This window comes from Myotis myotis, unplaced genomic scaffold (assembly GCF_014108235.1).
Source record: "Myotis myotis isolate mMyoMyo1 unplaced genomic scaffold, mMyoMyo1.p scaffold_m19_p_13, whole genome shotgun sequence".
NCBI classification, from domain to species: domain Eukaryota; kingdom Metazoa; phylum Chordata; class Mammalia; order Chiroptera; family Vespertilionidae; genus Myotis; species Myotis myotis.
This window is the reverse complement of record NW_023416317.1, coordinates 19820871-19844969: the sequence shown is the minus strand read 5'-3', so window position 1 is coordinate 19844969 and position 24099 is coordinate 19820871. Positions and strand designations below refer to the sequence as shown.

Sequence of the window (24099 nt, the reverse complement as noted above, 5' to 3'; positions counted from 1 at the left end):
AGGAGCAAGAGGCAGCATGCTGAAGAATGTTCAGGAATGAATTCAGGCAGGGGAAATGGATGGGGGATATCTAACAGATTTGTTCAAAGGAGTTTTTGGAAAGAAAAAAATTATAAAAATGTAGAGAGAGGGGAAAAATAGCAAAAACATGAAATGACTTTTGGTCCCTAAGTGGATTTTATTTCAGACAAATTCGCATTGCTTATACATGTACGATAAAACTTCTCTGTCCACTTCTTCCAGAATTTTCGAAAGCCTGACAGAACATCTGCAGAGAGAGGACGTCATTCCAGCATAATCAACAGCAAGTTACTAAATTAAGATCAAAATGTCCTTAACCTTGGACAGTTTTCAAAGAGTTTTTAGAAGAAAGAAGCTCTCTAGGGGGTAGTATAATTATATAATTGTACCCTTTCTAAGAGGCTATTTACAGATAAGTAACATATCCTTACCATTCTTCAAAGTAAAATACATGTAATAAAATAGAGTTTGGAGGTATTTGTTTGGGATAGTGGGAAGGAGATCTGGGCAGACATGTTAGTGGCCTAGTCAATAACCACCCTCTCCTCATTCCTTGCTATTAGAACCCTGAGTTAGGAGGTACTGTTATCCTTAAGGCTGAAGTGGCTAGTTTACATCCCTAGCTGATGAGATCTCTGTGCCTCGGCTCATGATTTTGGCAGACTTCCTCCCTTCCTCCCCGCCTCCTTCCCCCTGTGCCTGAATGGTTGGAACACTGTTGGAGACTCATCTGTTGTCTTGCAAGGAAGGGGATCACAGAGACATGCCAGAGATGTGGAAGCTGGAAGAATGTCTGTTGTTGACATTCTTCAGCAGCTGAATTAATATTAGAGGGACCAGCTACCTACAGGAAAGTCTCTTATTCATTTTCTGTTTGTTCGGCCAAACTCATTACTAACAGATATGGAATTCTGACTTCGCGTTTCTAGAACCCTTTCCAGCACCCCATAGTCATACTCCTGTTCTAGACTCCAGATAATCAGACAGGCTAAGGGTAGATGTGTGGGGAGGGCAGGTTCCTCTGGAAGCCCAGACATTCACCCCCTCCAAAAATAGGGAGTAAGTATTTATGTCCACTCATCCTTCTATCTACACTCGGGGGCCAGTCCCATCAGAAGCCTTGGTTGACAACCTCCCATCCTCTCTATAAGCAGAATGGTTAACAGCGTGGAGAGAAGACTTCCTAGATTTGAATGCCTAATCTGGGACACAGAAATTTAGGACTTGGCCAAACTAATACTTTCTCTAGCTTCCCACGCAAAATGGGAACACTTAGTGGCACCTGCATACCTTATGAAAAGGATTAAAGGAGCTAAAATTCTGGTCATTTCTCTGGGTCAATCCATTCTAGTTACTATTATTACCAATACTAGAGGCCTGATGCACGAAATTCATGCAGGAGTAGGCCTTCACAGCCGCAGCAGCTGCCTCGATCCTGTGGCTGCAGCCCCGGCTTCGTCCGGAAGGTCGTCAGTTCGGTTGATTTGCATATTATGCTTTTATTATTATAGATAATTTAGGGTATTGCCATCTTGCCGTCCTGTGGTTCCCTGTGCCTGTCTCATTCATGACATGCACAATCCCAGGCGGCAGACTTTCAGGTGCTTTCCACAAACAAGTGGTTCTCCAAGGATGGCCCCCGGGCCAGCAATGTCAGCAACAGGTGGAGAACAGTGAGAAATGTAAACTACTGACCCAGAGACTCTGAGGGAGGAGCTCGGACTGTGTGCTTTAACAGGACTCTCATGTCAATCTGATGCACACTAAAGGACAACCGAGAACATCCATCTGTCTCAGGCTCTCCTGGAGATGTTCACCAAAATAAAGTTCCCAGGACCTTAAACCCATCCCGCTGGAGAAGGGGTCCAGGAATCTGCCCGGTTAGTGTGCCTGCCAGGACCCTTCAGCACACTAAGGCTTGAGAATCCCTGACACCTTTTTGTTGTTGTTGTTAAATCCGCACCTGAGTATATTTTTCCATTGATTTTTAGAGAGAGTGGAAGAAAGAGGGAAAGACAGAGAGAAACATCGATGTGAGAGAAACACATCCACTGGTTGCTCTTGCACATGGGGGGAGCCTGCAACCTCAGTGCATGCCCTTGACCGGAATCAAACCTGGGACCCTTCAGCCCACAGGCTGACACTCAATCCACTGAGCCAAACTGGCCAGGATGATCCCTGCCACTTTTAATGTGTGATTCACTGTCTGTCTTCCCAGTGCACTTTACTGTCTTGCAAGGAATTTCTGTGAAGATGTGTTGTTGCTTATATTATTTATGTTATTACTATTACTGTTATTATTATTGAATGTCTAGTGTTCAGTGCCGTCTGATACAAAGTAGTTGCTCATTAAACAAGTGTCTCAAAGGTCTTAGCAGAGCTTCAAGATTAACTCCTTCAGAGAAGAAACACTACACACTCACAAAAAGCACCCTTTGAATGCTTCATTCTTTGCATTTCCTTGCCATTTTCTTAGTTGTGATCATTTTGAATAATGCCTCTCCTTTCTAATTTCCACTTTTTTGTGTTTCAGTCAGTGTTTGCGATCTTCAATCACACAGATGGAAACAGATAAATACAATTAAATGTTTATTTTTCAAAACTTCACAAAAGGTAGAAATGAAATTTAAATAATTAAACTTTCAAATGATTCATTGGTATGTTTGTAATTCCATATTTCTGATGCTATTAAAGATTAAAACTGTACTGCGACGTTTGAAACATGCTGTATGGGGTATTAAATGAATTCAAGTTTGTGTAAAGTGAAAGAAATATTTGCTTCAGCAAATACATCAGCAGATATAAAATCCATAACCACACATCTACAAAAAAGCATGTTATTGAATTAAATATGATTGACTATTTCCTTGTGTGGGTGTGTGTGTATGTGTGTCTGCTAATAATTTCATTTGTTACTGTTAGCAGAAGTCAAATTTTATTTATGTATATATATAAACTCTAAGTTTAAAACTCTTTACATATATAAACAATTTTGTATGAACAATTTTAAATTGAGGGAAATATTTAAATATTTATAGCTAACATTTTAAACTAAAGAAATCATATCCAATGGCCTATTTCCCCCATGAAGCGTAAAGGAACATTTTCTACTCTTAGCAGTGGAACGTCAGTCTACCTCACTGGTCACTGAATGAGCACTGGTTGAGAAAGCATTTGTTTAGCTAGTGATGTACCTAGTGGGGTATGCTAGGCTCCAGAGCAGTGGTTCTCAACCTTCCTAATGTCCCGCCCCTTTAATACAGTTCCTCATGTTGTGGTGACCCCCAACCATACAATTATTTTCATTGCTACTTCATCACTGTAATTTTGCTACTGTTATGCATCGTAATGTAAATATCTGATATGCAGGATGTATTTAGGCGACCCCTGTGAAAGGGTCGTTCGACTCCCAAAGGGGTCGCGACCCACAGGTTGAGAACCGCTGCTCTAGAGTCTTCCTCAAGAGCTGGCCCATCGGAGGAGTAAGAAGGTACTTGTTTAGTTTTTAAAAAGCAGAAGTAGTCTGGGATGGCAGGTCCCTCCCTACAGGCTGATGATACATGATGTCACACATACATAGTACCAGCAAGCCCATGACTGCACCCACTTTCCCTGTCAAAACCAAAAGCCTTTCTAGCATTAATTCCAGGCAAAAACAGTAAGATCCACGTGTGCTGCTGTACCATGGCATCAAGATACCTGTGAACTAATGTGAGGATGCCTTGCTTAATATGGGACAAGCGAGTCTCTCAGCACCAAAGCTCTCCCCCATACATAGCAGGCAAGCCAGGCCAGGCTTCTCGGACCACTATGGAAAGGGCACTCACTCTACCATGATGTTCCCTGCACATAGTAGACATTCAATGTATGCTGAATGAATGAATGAATGAATGAAAGAATTGGTGTCATAAAGCAGACATGGTACTTATCTGAGAAAAATACCATTCAATAGGTTGGAATTCTTCCCTATTTCTCCTTACCCCTGCAAGCTTGAAACCAGAAATACAATTATAAAAAGTTACAGCTTAGGAAATTATAGAAACTATCTAGTCCACTCTCACAGAGGTACACAACTTTAATCTAGTGAGGAAAATCACTGATTTGGGAGTCAGAGAGGTCTGAGTCCAAGCTCCCCTTCTACAATATTTTTTTTTAAGTATTGCCTCTTTTAAACTTAACACAGCCTTAATAGTTTACTTATATTTTTTATTTTTAAATTATTTTTAAAAGAATAGTCTATTGATTCTTAGACAGAGGAGAAGGGAGACGGGGAGAGAGAAAAACATTTGTGTGAGAGCACAACATGGATCAGCTGCCTCCTGCATGTCCCCTACCAGGGATTGAACCCACAACCCGGGCATGTGCCCTGATCAGGAATGAAACTGGCAACCTCCTCGTGCACAGGACGATGTTCAACCAACCGAGCCACATGGCCAGGGCCACTTCTACCAAATGTTAATGAGTGAGCAATCACTTCTGAGGCTCTGATCCGTGTGTGCATTACAGGCAAAAATAACAACAATTATAATAGCACATATTTTTACCATCTGACTATCAAGGGATTAAATGACACAACCCATTTGTAATGGTCAGCAAAGTACCTTCACCTTGTAAGTAAGCACTCAAGACATTAGCTAATTAATATTAACAGGGAAGAGATGAAAACAAAACTCAGGAAATTGTCTCTCCTACCCCTGTGGTCTCAGTGGCCATAATGACTTTCTTCCATTCAACCTATTCTCTTTCCAATTAAGACCAAAGAAAAGAATATGAACAAATTAGTATAAACACTTTGAAAGTAATTTTATACCTCCTGAATGAATGGATTACACAAATAAAACAATTTATTACTTCTGCAGAAATGTGAAAAAACTCAGTCCTTTATGCCAGTCCACTAGAAAACCAATTTATGGCTCTAAAGTGCACCTTTCCAACCAGCTCACCCCTGTTTCAAATGACATCATTGTAAACAGAAAAGTCACCAACACATAATCAACAGCCTAAGTTTTTTTGTTTTTTAATATAGTTTTTATTGATTTCAGAGAGGAAGGGAGAGGGAGAGAGAAACATCAGTGATGAGATAGAATCATTGATTGGCTTCCTTCTGCATGCCCCCTTACTGGGGATTGAGCCCACAAATCCCCACCCCTCACCCTGCATGTCCCTTAATCAGAGTGGAACCTGGGACCCTTCAGTCCACAGGCTGACGCTCTATCCACTGAGCCAAACTGGCTAGGGCAATAGCCTAAGTTAAATGCCAGTGAAGCCTCATAAGTTTGATAGAGAAAACTCAGGTTTATTATTAAATGTTAAAACAAGGTAATATGAAGTACTTAATCTAAAAAAAGTTACCTGAAGGTCCAGAACTGCTATAATAATCCTATAAAAATAATCAGCTAAACATTTATTTTTAAAGTTTTTCAATAAATTCAATAAAAATGGAAATAATTAAAAAGTTTTCCTTACAAGAAAGCATTTTCTTTCTTTCTTTTTTTTTTTTTAAATATATTTTATTGATTTTTTACAGAGAGGAAGGGAGAGAGACAGAGAGTCAGAAACATCGATGAGAGAGAAACATCGATCAGCTGCCTCCTGCACATCTCCTACTGGGGATGTGCCCGCAACCCAGGTACATGCCCCTGACCGGAATCGAACCTGGGACCTTTCAGTCCGCAGGCCGACGCTCTATCCACTGAGCCAAACCGGTTTCGGCAAGAAAGCATTTTCTGTGTAACTTTTAAAGAACTGTTGTTGAACACAATTCAACAAAACTCAAATGAGTAGCTGAAGAAGGCCTAGACTACACGCCACAGGAGATAATTGTACTTCAGTGTGAGTAAGGCCCTCTACTTGACCTCCAATAATTTAACATTAACTAGAGCGGATGAGTCGTGTACAGAACAGAAAAATAGAAAAAGGGCAAGGTAAGTACCAAAAGGAACAGGGGGGTGGGGGGAGTTCTTAAGAAAATAAAACATTAGTTAGTTGATTCTGGAAAGGTTTAAGGGAGTAGGTTCTTTTTTTTTCTAATATATATTTTTAATTTATTTTAGAGAGAGAGGAAGGAAGAGGGATAGAGAGGTAGAAACATTTACTGGGGATGGAGCCTGCTACCCAGGCATGTGTCCTGACTAGGAATCAAACCATGACCTCCTGGTTCATAGGTCAACGCTCAACCACTTAGCCAAGTAGGCCAGGCTTGGTTCCTTTTGGTCTTTCAAAAGGTCCACCTCTCTCCCTTCCTGCAACCAGGTGAGGGTAGCATGGGGACTAGAGGGATATAATGATTGAGAATCTTCTCTACTTACTGCAGTGGCTGGAAGATTTTCTTACCACGGTGTGGTATAATAATACAGTTAAAGTAGGTTCATAGTTGTCCATATGGAAAATAATACAACAATTAGTAAATAATTATACAAGAATAAACTCTCTGTTTCGTGCACTTACAACTGTAAACCTACTTTTGTTCCACCCTATATTTAAGGACTCCTGAGGTCAGAGAAATAGGGGTTTGAAATCCTGGCTCCACCTCTTGTTACATTTTAAGTTGCTTATCTTTTCAATACTTCAGCATCTTTATCTATAAACTGGATTAAAAAACAAACAAACAAAAAACAACAACTCCAACCTGAATGTGAAAACTGCCTAACATATGCATGTACAGGGTTAAGTTTGGTGCCTGGCATACAGAGCGTGCTCCGTGTGGTGTGTCAATGATGACAATGCTGATGGTGGCAGAGGGGGCATGGACTCTGTCTCCAAACTGGAAGTGCAGTTGAGGAGACCCTGGGCTCAGGAGGCTTTGCACACAAGCAACGCTTGATCAATGCAAGCTGCCGTCCAAAGGATTATGTGCGATCTGGGAAAAGGAAGGGCCTCAGGTTTGTTCAACTCCTTAATAACATTAGCAGTGGTCGTGGTCATGGAAGCTAAACTTTATTAGGTGCTGACAGTATGCCCAACGATGTGCTGCATGCTTTGAGAGAGTTGAGTCATTTATTACTCACAACAATGCTCTGCAGCAGATCCTAATAGTATAACCCCTTCCTTTCCAGATGTCCAGTGGGGCTCAGAGAGTTTACACAAAGATTGCACTGTCAGTGTGTGATGGCAATGAGTTCAAAGTGAGTCTGTCTGACTTGTTACAAGTCAACATTGTTCCTTTTGCTGGATCTCCTTCTGAAGCTTGAGTATTTCACTTTGTCCCCTGGATGAAGAAGAGAGAAAATCCTCTCTCCTTGACCCAGCTTGGCCTCAACATCCAACTGCCCTTCTCAAAACAGGAATTGTTTAAACGAGCAGCAATAAATGGTATCCTGGTAAAGCCCCCTTGATGAGTAGGGAGTAGGGGCCAGATACCAGTGGAAGCAATTGCTCTGTCACAACTCTACCCTTGTACAGAAACATGACAGGATTGGGGTTGGGGACCAATGAAGTGAATCATTAGAAAGATGGTGATAACACCTGGGATGATGATGATAATGACAACAATGATAATAATGAACACCACAATAATAAATAAGCATCACTGTACTCTAGGCATCGTATTAAGAGCTTGGCGATGGTAACCCCATTTAACCTTGAAAAAAGTCTTATGAGGATGGAATATCATTATGATTATTTTACCAAAGGGAATACTGTGGCCCAGGTAATCAGGTAAATTGCCCAAGCTGATATGGTTAGCAAGTGCAAAGCAGGGATTTGAACTATGCCCAGCACCTACAGTCTTAACCATTATACTATATTGCCTCCTGAAGATAGAGAAATTCCAACAATCTTTCCCATAACCCACTCCTACACTCTAAACTGAAATAAATCTGGAACAAAAAAGAGAGCAAGCTTGGAGAGTGGGAGCTCAGGGAGTGCCAATCATTCCAACACAATGGTCTTTGCTAGTAAGATACAATTCTTGTGATAACTTTCTCAATCAATTATCAAGGAACAAGAAACAGAGACTGTATGTCCCCGCTTATGACATTGGGCCTAAGTATTTCAGAAAATGTAGCCTCAGTAGGCATACCCCTAGTAGATTTTTCCTACTTACCAAATCCAAAAGTAATAGTTCATTTTCATTTCACTTTTCATAGTTCTACTCTTCTCATGCCTGTATTCATCTCTGGCCTCCTCCTTTCTCCATTTTTGTAGAGAAAGATGCTAAATCTTTCTGTGGTGTGTTAGAAGAGTGAGGCATGGTGCCTCAGTGGTTTTTTTAATCTTAATTATATTATGCCAACTCTACTGAATTTAATTGAATACAAAATTACACAATTACCCTCTGTTCTGTTTTTCAGATGCTATATTTTGATAAAATTTACTACATGCTGCTCCTCCTGCACACTAGAAATAGATGTGTGTTGATCTAAAATTTGTTATAATTACAATTAAAATATGGTTTACATAATGATAGTGTTAAAATGAAATTACAGATTTGCAGAGACATTGTGGTCATGTGTTTATTTTTTATCCTCTTCCAAGGATATGTTTTCCAATGATTCTAGACAGAGAAAGGGAGAGGGAGAGAGAGAGAGAGAAAAACATCAATCAGTTGTCTTCTGTATGAGCCTGGATCCTGAGTATGTGCCCTGACTGAAATGGAACACATGCCCCACATCAGGGATGGGTTGTTTTTTTTGTGTGTTTTTTTTTTTTAAGTTTAAGCACATGTTTAAACCAATATCTGGTAGCCAAATGAATATGGACAGAATCTTGGTTTCCCTACAAAAGCTGTTCAAGGATTTGCAGACATCCAAAGGGAGCTCAAAACCATGAATAAAAATTTCCCTGCCATGCTTTCAATTGCAAGTAGCTATCCATATGGTTACTATAAGTATAAGACATTACTTTTCCCACTTAAACTCTGATGTATATCAGGGATGCAAATTCTCCACTGAGTTTGATGAGGCATAAAATAATTGCACTGAACTAGATTGTTCACAATTTCTTCTAATTAAAGAGGTACCCTATCACAACTAACTTAAACATACAAAATGTGGTTGTGGCCACGATATATGAGTGAAAGGTATGTGTCACACACACTATTACAATAATTTACACCATTTTGTTCAGTTTTACTGTGAGTAAAACTGAAGTGAATACAAACTAGGGTTTGAGCTGCATGATTCCACTTATATGCATATATTTTTCAATAAATACACAGTCAGCCCTTTGTATCCAGGAGTTTCGTATCTGTGGATTCAACCAATGATGAATTGAAAACAGTACTTTTGATCTGCGATTGAAAGTCCACAGAGATGGAGGGCTGATGATATGCATTGTTTTACACCATTTTAGGTAAGGGACTTGATCACCCATGAATTTTGGTATCTGTGAGGGTCCTGGCACCATTCCTGCACAGATACTGGGGGAACACTGAATTTTGGGTGAGTGAGAAGTTATATGTGGACTTCGGACTGTGCAAGAGGGTTGGTGCCCCTAGTCCCCATGTTGTTCAATGCTCAATTGTACAGGATTTTTTTCCCCATATAATTATTTTTAGCTAATACTTATTACATAAATGTTTTGAGAATAGAGTGTTAATCACATTACTTCATTTAATCTTTATAATGACATTTCCATGTAATCATTCTTAACTTGTTTTATTAAAATGTATCCTTAATCTAGACCAGTGGTCAGCAAACTGCGGCTCGCGAGACACACGCGGCTCTTTGGCCCCTTGAGTGTGGCCACCAAGTTTCAATCGCACTGTATGTGCGCGCCCGCACATGGTATTTTGTGGAAGAGCCACACTCAAGGGGCTGCAGTTTGCCGACCACTGGTCTAGACCAGGGGTGGGCAAACTTTTGACTCGAGGGCCACAATGGGTTCTTAAACTGGACTGGAGGGCCGGAACAAAAGCATGGATGGAGTGTTTGTGTGAACTAATATAAATTCAAAGTAAACATCATTACATAAAAGGGTACGGTCTTTTTTTTCAATAGTTTTATTCATTTTAAACGGGCCGGATCTGGCCCGCGGGCTGTAGTTTGCCCACGGCTGGTCTAGACCTTTCTTAGAACTGCAGACTTGCTCATACAACTGCATATTCAACATCTCTACTTGGATATCAAGGAAACATCTCAAAGCCCGGCTGGCATGGCTCAGTGGTTGAGCATGGACCTATGAACCAGGAGGTCATTGTTCAATTCCTGGTCAGGGCACATGTCTGGGGTTGCAGGCTCAATACCCAGTGTGGGGCGTGCAGGAGGCAGCCGATCAATGATTCTCTCTCTCTTTCTCTTTGGAATCAATAAAAATATATTTAAAACAAACAAACAAAAAACATCTCAAATTTTGTATCTCCAAAACTGATCTGCAGTCCCTCAAGTATGTTTCTTCCTAAGCCTTTTCCTTCTCAGGGGATAGCAACTTCACTTTTCCATTGACCCAGGCCCCAAATCCTGTATTCGCCCTTGCCCCATTTCTTCCTTTCACATCTACATTCCCTTCCTAGGAAATGCTGTCACACCTTCCAAATCTGCCACTTCTTGGAACATCTGCTGCTAATATGCTGGCACAAGCCTCCAACATCTATCTTGTAGACACCAGTAATTGCCTCTTGAGATTCCACCTGATTCTACTCTTTCTCCCCATCGTCAATACCACAGGTAGACTTATTCTAAAACAAGAGAGAGGTCATGCACACCTGTGCTAAAATCCTACCACTGGCTGCCTACATTTAGAGTAAAACACAAAATGCTTGCGATGGCCTTCAAGGACCTACCCCATCTACCCCATCACATCTCTGATCCCAAGCCCTCCTGCTGCCCCTTCCTCCCCACTCACTTACTCAGACCTCCCTGATATTCCTCTAACCCGCCAGACATATTTCTACCTTTGATTTTTGACACTGCTTTCAGGGTATGGTCTCCCCCAAATCCCTCTGACAACTCCCCCACTACAAGTCTTTATGAAATCTATCCTGAATAACTTACTTAAAATTAGAATACACCCCTCCAGCACTCACAACCAAATACTCCTCAGTGCTCCAGAATCTTTTTCTTATCCAGTCGCACTCACCAGCTTCTAAGGTACCCTATGCTTGACTCATAGCACTCATCTGTTTCCACTTATACTGCTGGAATACTATACAGCAATGAAAACGAACAAACTACTGCGCCACGCAGCCATCATACAGATGCATACACCAGGGATAGGAGCAAGTGACCAGCAGAATTATGAGCCCAGGTGGGACCCTGTGACAGTGTAAGCTGAGAGAGAAGAGAGAGCGAGAGGAGGGAGGGAGAGAGAGAGAGAAGAGAGAGAGAGAGAGAAAGAAAGAGGAAGGAAGGAAGGAAGGGAGGGAGGGAGGGAGGGAGGGAGGGAGGGAGGGAGGGAGGGAGGGAGGGAAACACAAAGGAATAAGGAGAAACAAAGAGAGAGCTCTTCTTTATTTTATTCACAATAGGTCCAAGCATGTAGAACCGTGTGCATATGAGGATGCTTAATAAATATTTCTGGAAAAATATAGATGGGGAAACTAACAGTAAAGGTCAAAAAGTTTAAGCAACTTCCTCAAAGTTCTGTAGCTAGAAAAGGGCCACAATGGAATCCAAACTTGGGGCTGGCCAACTTTGCAGCCCACTTCTCTCAGTCTCCCCACTATCTTAGGTCCATGGACTTCATGATCTGCTTGAAGCATTGCCATGGGAATTCTCGTTCCACTGAGAAACATCACTAAAGTGCCCGCTTCTTCTCTGTGTGTTCATTTTCCATTTAAACAAAACAAACAGAAAGGTGGAATCCAGCATGGATTATTATCGTACTTTTATAGCAAATTTAGCAATAGTGACATCTAAGCAAGAGTATCATTTAATGATAGCATAATAATAAAATAATAACATTAAAATGTCTTGAATACTCATTGCATGCTAAACTTAGTGCTAAAATATTTCCATGCATGTTTCGTGCAGTCCTTACAATTATTCAATCAGGCAGGTACATTTTTATTAGCCCCATTTCAAAGATAAATAAATTGATGAGGATCAGCCTGTGTGGTTCAGTAGTTGAAAACATCAACTCATGCACCAGTTTGGGTTCCCGGCTCAATCCCCAGTACGGGGTGTGCAGGAGGCAGTCGATCAATGATCAGTTTCTCTCTCATCGATGTCTCTCTCTCTCTCTCTCTCTCCCCCTCTCCCTCTCCCTTCCTCTCTTTCTAAAATCAATAAAAACATATTTATAGAAAAGAAATTGATGAGAGAGGTGTGGTACTTGTTTGATCACAGTCAGACAGGTAATAAGTGATGAGTATGAATTCAGGTCTAACTCCAGAATTTTACTCTTAACCCCTACATGAAAATTCCAGTAAGTCCTTGGATAGAAGCGTGTTTTCTACTAGAAAAAATCCCCCCTTATGTCTGCCTATGCGAACCACTTCAGAACATAATTCATTTTAAACCATGATAAAAATGTTAAAATAGGACTTTAATAAACGGGCATATTTACATCCAAATGATAATGCAGAAAAGCAGCCTGAGCCCTTTGTGTGGCTTCCTTGCTATCTTCCATCAAGACCAAGCAAAAACTATCAGCAGCCACACAATGAAGAAAGCATAACACCCTGAGATGGAGAATTCTGTAAATGACCAATTATAAAACTATTACACTGCAGCACTTTTATAGCAACAGGCAAAATAATCCATTAAACTGAAAATTCTCTTGCTCCTCACTCTGCGGCCCACACAAACATTAACGTTGCATTTATTAGGATGTATTTCCTGTGCTCTTCAACTTGACTTTCAGCAATTGTATTAATACAGTCCTCTCACTTTGCACATACATCTGAATGATGGATTTCCCCACTGGAGGTCTGCAGAAAGAGCGGAGTGAATGAAATCAAGTTTAAGAAGAGCCATCATAATCCATAATGATGGGCACTGAATCAGGACAAAGAGAAGCATCTTTTCTCATTTATTTGAATGAAAAGTCTACTGTATATTTATTGCCTGCACACAGGGCTACCTGTTGAATGATGAGGAACCAGCATCTTTCAATTTGGAGGTGTGTACTCAAGTTTCTATAGACACACAGACTTAATCTTGTTTTAGAATAGAAAATATGATATCTTTCTGTAAACAGATGTGGTTAAGCAATCAGCATCTTTGATGTGTTTAAGCCACTATAACTCCAGGGAAGGCAAAGCTATAATTATTTTAAGCATTTTTGCATTTGTACAACCGAGCAGCATGCTTAGTGGCTAACAACCTGAGTATTGTCAGGCAAATCTAAGTCTGAATCTAATCTTTGACACTTACCTGCTATGTGATTTGAGGTTTTGAGAATCACTTTCTTCAGCTGTACAACAGGGAGGAAAATATGCCCTTCACAGGACTGTTGTCAAAACTAAATGAGATGAAGTATTTATAGTACATTGCATAGTAAGGACTCAAATCATTATTATGGTCACTACTACTGTTATCCAAAAGAAATGAGAACTTCTGATCTCTTAAAATAAGGTATGTGTCCTGTATCATTGAAATCACATGCATTTTATTTTTGACCTTATAACTTCAATCCAAGAAACATTTAGTAGTAAATATAACTACAAGGAGGTTACTTGTCAAACATGGAAATTAACAATATTAAGTGTGCTGGCAGAATACTCTTGTCTAAATATTTTCCTGTAAGAAGATTTTATTGTTTTGCATTTTTATTAAGTGCATAAAACATATATATTTACTGTGACAACTGGCAAAAGGTCCATTAATTAATTAGTCTGACTATGTTACATAAATATCCTCTAAAATAGTAATCAAATGTGCATGTTAGTTGTTGCGAAGATGTGTTTAGCACTTTTCTTTTTTGCCTGTTTAAAGTAAAAAGGGTGAGAAACAACCTTAGGCTTGATGCTTACTATAGAGTGACTCCAAGTGAAATGCACTTCGTACTCCATTATGCCATAAAAATGCTTCTGTGCCCCGGGGACAGCAACAAAAGATTGGCTTTAATGAAAGGAACCACGTATGACTCTAAAGCTTCCAAACGGAAGGCCTATAGGCTGCAGTTTACATCAGAAAGTATCTGCCTTCTCTCTTAACTGCATCAAGATGGGAAACGCTGGAAGCTCAAACAGTGAATGTTGGGAAGAGTGGGAAAGGATGCAAAGTTTTGAATATCCCAACCCTGGGCTACAAGAATTATATCAAAAGTAAAGAAAATATCAGGTATGATTTTTTGTTGTTAATCCTCACCTGAAGATATTTCTTCCAACTTTTTTTAGAGAGAGCAGAAGGGAGGGAAGAGACAAGGAGAGGGAAACATCAAAGTGAGAGAGACATTGATTGGTTGCCTCCCGCATGTGCCCCTGCATCCCAACCAGGGCCGGGATAGAGCCTGCAACCAAAGTATGTGCCCTTCACCAGAATCAAACCCACAACCCTTCATTCCAAGGGCCGAGACTCTAACCACTGAGCCAAACCGACTAGGGCTGTCAGATATGATTTGTCACTTGATTTCCAGTCAGCAGACCTTACATAACATCAGGAATTAGATAGGAAATTGGCTGTTGTAGCTATGGTACTTTCAGTTGCTTTCAACATGGCTGAAAGGAAATCTTAAAAACAAACAAACACCCCACAAGTATTGGAAATTCAGGGATGCAGTTATGAGTGGGTTGGGTTTGGGAGTTCCAGAATGCCATCAAGGCTCCGCCTCTCTCCATCACTTAGCCTTGTTCAGCGGCATGCCTTCTTTCTACAGAAAGTCTCCCCAGCTTGGAAGTCCTGGGAAGAAAATACAAGTTGTCAATTTTTCTTTGACAGAAAATCTTGGGGAGGATTCTGATAGGCAAAGCCAAAGTCAGATGCCTACATCTGAACCAGTCATCCCTGGGGCCATGGAGGAGGCAGAATGCCACTGTTTGCAGTTTTCCAAAAGAAAAGCCTGGTGTTTGTGCAAGATGAAAGGGATAGGACACTGAATAATGAGAGCTATGCGTGCTACTATAAACTCCGCCATTCTTACTCCCTGCTTGGGTCATAACCATGCAGTAAGTTGACCTAGGAGTTTATTTTCCTCATCACTAGTGCATATATATATATATATATATATATATATATATATATATCATAAAGGAGCACATGAGTAAAATAATAAGGGAAAAGTCTGAATATGGGAAATCAGCTAGACTAATATTTACAAAGATGTGAATATGTATCCTTAAAATGTTCCTCTAAACTCACTCAAATGTTCAAAGTGGAAACTGGAAATACAAGGTTATGGGGTTTTGACAAGAGCAAGCTTTCTCCAAGAGAAACTATGGACACAAAGAGATGTCTTATAAAGTTGAATTAAAGGCATCCACTATTTCAATGATGCTTGAAGGAAAGATGTCTAAAGACATCCTGACTGAATGAGTATGTACACATAAAATACACGTGAAGGTCTCTTCAAATATAGTACGTGCCTATCTCTCTTCCTTCCCTCTCTACTCTTTTAAAAAATGCCCCTTTAAAAATTGCCCACTCACCATCTGCTAGGTAAATTTCCTGAAACAGTAAATGTGGAGGCAGAGATTGTTATAGAAACTATTCCAAATGGCATTGACACCTATATTTATGAAATTTTAAAAAGAGTAAGTTAAAGTTGCTTTAAAAACAACAACAACCACTATAATAATAATAATACCATACCAGGTACCCAGTTCTATCCAATTACATAAGATAGATAGATGATAGATAGATAAGAAGAAAACAGGAAGAAAGAACACTAGGTATAATGTTACCCTAAAAGTTTGAGATAATATTTAAGGTTCAATGGACAAAAAGGAAACTTTGACAAATATACAAATGTATTTCACTTATGGTATAAGGGCCACAGGTTTAGATTGTCAACATCCCCCAGCAGTCAAGCGGATACTTTTTCCATTGCGTTGCTGTTGAGGGAACAAAACTGAAACAGATGCCATTCAATTCCAAGTCTACAGCTCAGACGATGACACTACACATGAAATATGGCTCGTTCAGGCCCAGGATGTAGCAGGAGTAATTTACACTCTGAGTATTTGCTCTCAAGTCAATAGCAGAGAAGCCTTGAATAAACACATTCCCATTACTTTCCACTATAATAGATCTTACTTATAGCCCATGAAACAGTGGTCAGGGGATTTAGCCTCTGGGCACTGTATTACATAAGCTCTCTACTTTTAGCCATCCCCGCTCGGTGATTATTTTCAAAATATGTTACTCATCGTCAATATTAATTTGCATTTAATCTTTCTTAGCATCAGAGAGTATTATTTTGTACAGGCTCAGAAACAAATCTCCAGAAATTCCTCCCCGATGCTTCTTTGAGGCTGTAAATGCATTGCAGGGCAGTAACCGTGACTTAATTATAGTTGGCAGAACCTGGCCACACACTAATTTCATTAGCCTCAAATTCCTGGATGTGTAAGACCCACTGGATATGAATCCTGCCCTCAGACATGTCACTTACTAACCAATTCAGTGTGCAGATAGAGGAGAGGGAGAGAAAGACTTTCTCAGCTTACATCTTCGGTCCGGTACACCAGCAGGCAAGTGAGGATTTGAAGTCATAGACACTGTCTACATCTGAGCAGTCATTCTCGCCCAGGTCCTAATTGTCAGAGAGGAACTTCATTCCAGGCTTTGCTGGCAACAGCAGCATTTGTCACATCTATTACTATCTCATTACTCCCTCCTGAGCCCCAGCGCTTAGCAACCCACATTTGAGTCACTAGGTATTCCTTCCCTAAAGCCTAGAAGCTTCTCTCATCATACATTTCTGTCTTAAATGATAGGTCTGGCATGGTCCCCACAGCAACCCACAGGGACTGGGGAAAAGAGAACTAGAATTCAATCATTTAGAGGAGTTTCGTTTTTATAGGACAATCTTAATTGAGCTGAACCCAGCAATCCCAGGGAATATTCACCTCCCATTCTTTTCCTCTCTCCCTAAATTGACTGTGCCTTTGAACAATGGGTCTGGATACCACTATTCTCTCTATTCATTTTGCAAGTTTACACAGTCTGGAAGCTGAGGGTTGGATTGCATGCCAGGAGCCTCTAAGATCTCATGCAAAAAAAAATAAAATAAAATAAAGCCGCTATATATTCCAAATGGGCAGTGTTAAACCAGGGTGCGCACACAGTTACATCCAGCTTGCAGCACACGCTACAAGTTGATGCATTCCTCCTCCTACCAGCCTCTTCTCAATAAACGCAGGTGAAACTGGGAGCCCCTTTCCCCCTCAGCTGCTCAATCCAACATGAATAGCTGCAATTTGCAAATTAGAGGAAAATGACAGTGTTTTCTCTGAATGGCTCTGCTCCCAACCCACACTGCTATCACTGGCATCCGGCTCCTTTCTTTCCCAGCCCAGGGGATGGAGGAACTCAGTGTAAGGCAGGCTGCTTCTTTCCTCACAAGTGCCTCAGACTCGCACACCAGAAGAGGAATCAGCTCCCCCTGGAACCTTGCTCAGCAATAGTCCTTCCACTGAGTCTGCAGCCTCTCTCTGGACTTGAACATTTCACTCTTTTTGTCTGACAGGCCCATCTGCAGGGCTGCCTCCTAGTGAAGACAGAAACAGGCAGCAACATAGTTTAAATATGCTAAACACCAAACACACCTTCAACCCCCCGGGGCTGTGGACAAAACCTGTGAATTGCCCGGGGATTCCCCGGTGAGCTGACTGCATCCTCTCCCAGGGTACTTACTGCCTCCTCTCCCAGGGTACTGCCCCCTCAAGTTGTCTAGCCTGAAGCTCAGGGATGAAGGCAGCATTGGTTTCTGGGTTTTGCTTTCAACAACTCAAGCTCTTCCTAAAGCATCAACTCAGAGTGCAGGCTGCCCCCAAAGCACTTCTGGGTTTGCAAACATCTAGGGATCTTCAGGATCCCTACTCAGGAGGGGTTAGGGAGGCTCAGACCTCAGAGAAGCCAAATCAGGCTGCAGCCTTGCAAGGCACCCCTCCTTCTGGCACAAACAAAAACTTCACACTCCCGGGAGCTGATGTGGTGACAGCTCGAATCTCACAAAGAGTCCCCTCCAGAAACCCAACATCCTTAGGCAAAGCCCGGGAGAGGGAGCCAATTCTTCCGCAGGGGCCCAAAGGGCGCCAGAGTCAGCCCGAACCTCTGGGGGGGATTGGTGGGTCTGGGCACTACGGCAGGGAGAGAGCTGGCTGTGCATCGGGAGAGGGTCACCTCAAGACAGCAATGGACACAAAACTCGGAGGTGGGGGCAGAGGGAGAAGAGAGGCAGAAACTGAAAGGGAGGGTAAAAAAGAGAGAAAAAAAACAAATCAGGGAGTAAGGAAAGAAAGATACTCAGCGAGAAACATGTAGAGACAAGGAGAAGGCAACCCGCAGTCTCAGACCCTCAATTTCTTCACCCCAAAGCCATTCGTGTATACCCAAGGCAGCACCGGAGCTGCGGGGCAGCGGCTGCGGGAGCGCCGGCCAGGGAGCTTTGGTGGAACCCACCGCTCAGGGACCCCAACCGCCTTCCTCCCCTTTCGTGGTTGCCCTCTGGCGCCCGGAGCCCGGAGCCTGGCGATCGCGGGCCTGGCTCAGTGCGCCCCACTCACTGCCTCGCTCCGGGCCCTTCTCGCTCGGCTCCGGGAATCGTCCTGGGAGCGGAGGACTGGGGTTGGGGGCGCGGGGAGGGGGCCGGCGGAGGGAGGTCTTGGGAAAGGGCGGGCGGAGGGATGAGGCAGCGAAAGCGATTGTTTCGCAGTTAGCATGAGCTCATCCTGGCTCTGAAGTGGCAGGAGTGGAAAGCTGATCGCCCAGCTCCTGCCAGTGGCCGGGCTGCAAATGCCATTTAGACGGTGCCAACGTTGGCACCCCACAAATCGCCGGGAGGTCACGTCTGAGGGTGGCCTCTCCCCAGTTGGGGAGTATCGCCTGGGAGACAGGCTACAGGTCGGGAAACCCAGCCCGCGAGAGGTGGGCAATGAGCACCCACATGCTGGCCCCGGTGTAAGTAGTGCCTCCCTAGCTCTTCTCGAATTTTTCCCGAGGCCGCTGGGACTCGCCGGGCGGCTCGGGGCCGGGAAGCCGGGAGTTGAGAAATGCCCGGGTTCCAGGCGTCTTCTCATCTTTCACACTCCACGCGCCTACCCCGCTCGCACGGGAGGCCGGCACTTTACCAGCCTGTTTGCGGAGCATATTTCACTCTAATGCAAACCCATTTAAATCATCGCCTTGTTTTTCGCAGATTGCTTCTTGTAAATGGGGCCATAAATCCAGGATGTCAAGCCGGATGGAGTGAAGCGCAGACAGGGGAGAGGTGGAGGGGGAAGGAACCAGGCCGGGAAGGTGCCTCCTCGGGTGGGTGGAAGGGGGTCGGCAGGATCTCCGGGTGGAGATGCGCGGAGGCTGACCTGACCCGTACCCCTGGAGTCCAAACCAGCTTTTCTCGGGATCAACAGCGCGGGGAGGAACGGCGCGCTCTGCCCCCGAGGGAGCGCCCCCCTACCTGGAAAAGCCTCAGGATGTTGGCTACCATGATGGAGACGGAACTCCCGGAAGCCCCAATCACTCCAACTACTTTCTCCGGCTTGACGAACACCGGGGGCTCGCCGTTGGTGCAGCGCACGTCGGAGGTGTCCTTCTGGATGAGCGCCTGGACGAAAGTGAGTGACTGTTCCAGCGCGTAAGTGTCCCTGGAACAAGTGTCCAGGATCCGCGCGCCCAGCGTCACATTAGGCAGCAGGTTGGGATCGCTGTTGATCTGGTCCAGGGCGTAGAGCATCGCTTCCAGCCTGTGGATCCCGTTCTCCCTCTTGATGTCGCCGCAGGGCACTCCGCTGGGACCCTTGGCGTGCACTGGGAACAGCCCCCCGAGGGTGACGTCCCCCTCGATCCGGATGGAGTGCGGGGCGTACATCTCCTGGCCGCGCGCCGCCGCCGCCAGCGCGCACAGGAGCACCTCCAGCACGCAGCAGGGGAACTTCATCAAAGTCAGGGCGCGGAGCAGCTGCCGGAGCTGGACCATGCTGCTCCGGCGGCTCCGGCGGCTCCGGCGGCTCCGGCTTTGGCGGCGGCGGCGCTGGAAGGTGCGGTGGCAGGCTCGCCGGGGTCCGGGCTCCGTGGGATGAGCTCCTCGGGGAAAGCCCGGGGGCTCCTGCTGTCACAGAGGGTGGGGGCACCCGGGGAAGGGCGGCCGGAGAGTGTGGGGGGTCCCGCGGCGCCTGCCAGCTTGGGGTGCTGTGCGCGCTCGGGTTCGCCAGCCGGCGCTCCGCGCGGGCGCTCTCTGGCTTGCCGCTGGAGCTCTTCAACAGCTCAACACTGGGGAGAGGGCACGGATTGCTATCGCTTTAAATGGTCGTTCGGCTCCCTCTCCACCTCCTCCTCCCACTCCCTCCCTCCCTCGCTAGCTCCTGGTCTATCCCCACCCTTCCCAGTGCCCGCCCTCCCCACTGGTTTGCATCATCACGCAGGGAGGGGCTGCGTGCTGAGAAAGGGGGGGACTGGGTGGGCGGCTGGCATGTGGGGGGCGGTGGGGGGAGTGCCTGCGATTGGGAGTTTCTAGGTCCTCAGGGAATCTAGGGATTTCAGGTCGCAGGCCAGGGATTCTGGCCCCCATCTCTCTGTAGAAGCCTCTTGATCCTCGCCTGCACCCACACGCACCGGAGGCATCAGCCCCGGGATGGGAGTAGGATGTCTGGTGCTGACAGCTCCCGACCAGGAGTCCGGAGCCGGCTGTCAGCTCCAGGAGAATGGGAGTCTCGCAAGTGGTGGAGGGAAGGGCCAGGGAAAGACCGTCTCTACTGCTGATTCCTCGGTGCCAGTTTTTCTCAAGAAAAACGTACATACACACAGGAGCCTGATTCATGACTTACAGAGCCTTTACCCAGAGACTTCTCCGGGCCAGGCACAGGCTCGCTGTAGGGGAAGATGCCAACAAGAACGTTAGGAATGGAAGGAAGTACATGCTTGGTCTTCAGGGTATCCTGGGGCCAGAGCCGGATGAACCAACCTAAGCAGCTCCTAAATCTGTGCTGGAAACCTCAGACTCCCCCCTTTTTCTATTTCCCTGGCAAGAGATGGAAGGACTGAGAACTCTGCACAGCCCACTTCCTTCTCAGGTGCTGACAGGTGTAAGGCTCCCTCCTACCCGTTTCCAGAGATGCCTCTGGCTGGTGACAGGTTCTGGAGGGCAGGAAAGGCAGAAAGGCAGGCCAGTAGGAGGAAGAAAGCCAGGCAGACAGAAGTCTCCTCAGTGATTCCGGATGCCTTTCTCTCCAAATCAGGATGCCAGAGCAGGTTGCAGGGCAATTAAGAAGCTCTTTTTCAAAGGTGTCCCTGCAGGCCCAGCGCAAACTTGGCCATTAAAGCAACAAGTGGCCCTAGTTCCTATATAAGGAAAGGTGATGTCTCTGTCCTAGGGGACCAGAGTGCAGGGAGGCAGGTTAACCCAGCTCTTCACGAGGCTGTGTTGGAGTGCAGCAAAGCTCTATTGCACAGATTCGAGGGTGAGAGAAAACCAGAACCAAGGCTAGATCTTGTTTTGTTGTTAATCCTCACCTGAGGAGAATATTTTCCATTGATTTTTTTTTTTTTAGAGGGAGTGGAAGGGAGAGACAAGAGAGAAAGAAACATCAATGTGAGAGAGACACATTGATTGGTTGCCTTCTGCACATGTCCTAACCAGGCTGGGGATCAAGCTTGCAACTGAGGTACATGCCCTTGTCTGGAATCGAACCCAGGACCCTTCAGTTCTTGGGCTGATGCTCTGTCAACTGAGCCAAACCAGCTAGGGCAAGACCATGCTTTTTGTTGTTCTTGTTAATGTACTAAAGAAAGATGACCTTGTACAACACACACACACACACACACACACACACACACACACACACACACCGAAAAGTCAGTAGACAGGTAGTTGGTTACCTCTGCCACTAACTACCTGTGTCCCCTTGGCATTTCTGTTCCTCCGTATGGGTTTTAGTCTCCCCATCTGTAAAATGATGAGATTGAATTGGATGCTCTCCAAGTGATATTTTAACTCCCAAATCCTCTGTTAAAACAGGCCATGTGCCTTTGGCTATGGTGCTCTTTTTAAGCCAATATACTCTGTTGCTTTATATGTAGGAAACCAATGGTGCAATGCCCAAAGAACATTACAAACATTTCCTGGTATAGAGGACTTTTTTTTTTCTTGCCCACCATCTATTCCTCTTTTTTCTAAGGACAGTCGAGACCGTCAATTTCTTTTTGGATATGCCTTTTCTCCATGTTTCAATATTTAAGGTTTGAGAAAAATAGAAACCACAGGGTTACCACTATCCAAGAGACAATCTGTGCATGAGTTAGGGGAAAAAAGCCCCACCCCCCACCCCAAACCTCAAAACACTTTAGCTTTTGGAAAATGTAGTATTCTGATTTTATAAGAACAACATTTTACCGCTATCTTCAAGAAAACAGTGCTGAAATTAATATGCTAATCTACCATGTGTACAATGTGGTTATCAATCACTTTTAGGTGGGATGTTCTGCTACATAAGTGCACGCTTTGTACAACCTTATGCTGTGATGGCCCCAGTCCTTCCTGCTGGTCCTGGAGCTCTGTAAGAGGAAAAGCAGCCTGTAGCTGTGCCAGGAGCCTCCACATAGACAGGGGATATTTTAATCTCATAATAAGAGATACAAGAGAGGGAAAAGGAAGAGGGAAGGAGGGAAGAGGGCAGAGATAAGTAGAGGCCTGATGAAAAGATTTGAATTCCCGCAATTCAGCCTTGCTTGAAAGATTGCCTCTAGATTTTTTCCAATTACATACTATTTTTTTTCTCTTGTTCAGAAACGAAAGACCCTCTTTTAATTCATCTGTTCCAATACACCAGATCAAAAAGGGTGGAACAGCTGGAATAGATACTGTTTGAGGTAGCATCAGCTAATTTGGAAAGATAAAAAGAAGCAAACAGAGTAATAGAAAGGTATACTTGAAAACACAAGTACTATGATCCTATTATTTAGGCATCGGTACTTCAGGCTGTATTTGACAGAGACTAGATGGTTATTAAGTTTTAAATTTAAGGTTGTTTATTAGGAACTTGGTGACAAAAATTATTTGGAGAGCTGGTAGCAAGTAATGTCACTTGATCTTTTTTTACCTGCTCATGTCTGGATCCATGTTCTACTCCTCAGTTTTCTTTTCTTTTTTTAACATATATTTTTATTGATTTCAGAGAGGAAGGGAGAGGGAGAAAGAGAAACATCAATGATGAGAATGAATCATTGATTGGCTGCATCCTGCATGCCCCACACTGGGGATCAAGCCCGCAACCCGGGCATGTGCCCTGACAGAATCAGACCGTGACCTCCTGGTTCATAGGTCTGTGCTCAGCCATGCCAACCAGGTTACTTCTCCATTTTCATTTCATGTCTTGTGATTGCTCAATAAATATATCTTGGCTGACTATTAAATGCTGCCTTATTCTGTGTTCTCTCTAAGCCCTGCTCTTTCTCCCCAAACATCTGGCAGCAGTCATTATCTTCTCACTGCAGTCACCTGTGTGCATGTCTTGTTTCCCCTGCCAGGTTGTAAGATTCTTGAGGGTAAGGGCTGGGTATTATTTGTCTTTTCTCCCAGACAGGAATGTTTAGAATGGTGTTTTGTACCTAAGAAGCACTCATGTGTTCCACGAATCAGAACTGGTTTTGCCATTCCCCACTGTCTTCATTCGACAGTGACTGAAATATAAAGTGGCAGAGCAGAAGTGATGGCAGATAAATTGCTGTCCTCTTAGTCACAGTATGCAGTTTCTAGAACGTAAAGGATGATGAGTGGGCTTATGAGTAATTTCGCTTTACATAATTTGCATAAGATTTGAACACTCTAACCTTAAAGCTCTCAATCAACTTTAATTGGAAGGCTCTCATCGGTTCTTCATGACTCCAGTGTCCATTCCTGGACCAATACCTGGGGCCACTGCCATAGCCTGGCTGAGGAAGGACAGAAGCCAGGCACCAGCACCATCTGAACCAAATGGAAAGAGTGATCTCTTACCAGATAAATGGAAAAATGATGCATAGGATCTGGAACTCAACAGGTGACATAGTATTTTTTTTTTTTTTGAGATTATATGAATGAAAATTCTTTGTGTAAAAATGG

At 43.9% G+C, this 24099-nt stretch overlaps 1 protein-coding gene across 2 annotated transcripts in view; it reads right to left on the bottom strand.

Annotated features, from left to right (window-relative positions):
- The window catches only part of GRM7 (glutamate metabotropic receptor 7), a 756022-nt gene extending 735706 nt beyond the window's left edge, over nucleotides 1-20316 (bottom strand). For both annotated transcript variants that reach the window (XR_004971482.1, XM_036332027.1), the window contains exon 1: nucleotides 19462-20316. Coding sequence is in view for 1 of the 2 variants with exons in the window: in XM_036332027.1 (XP_036187920.1) it covers nucleotides 19462-19980 (519 nt within the window). In the remaining variant the exon portion in view is untranslated. The remainder of the gene's footprint in view (nucleotides 1-19461) is intronic.
- Between the last annotated feature and the right edge of the window lie 3783 nt (nucleotides 20317-24099).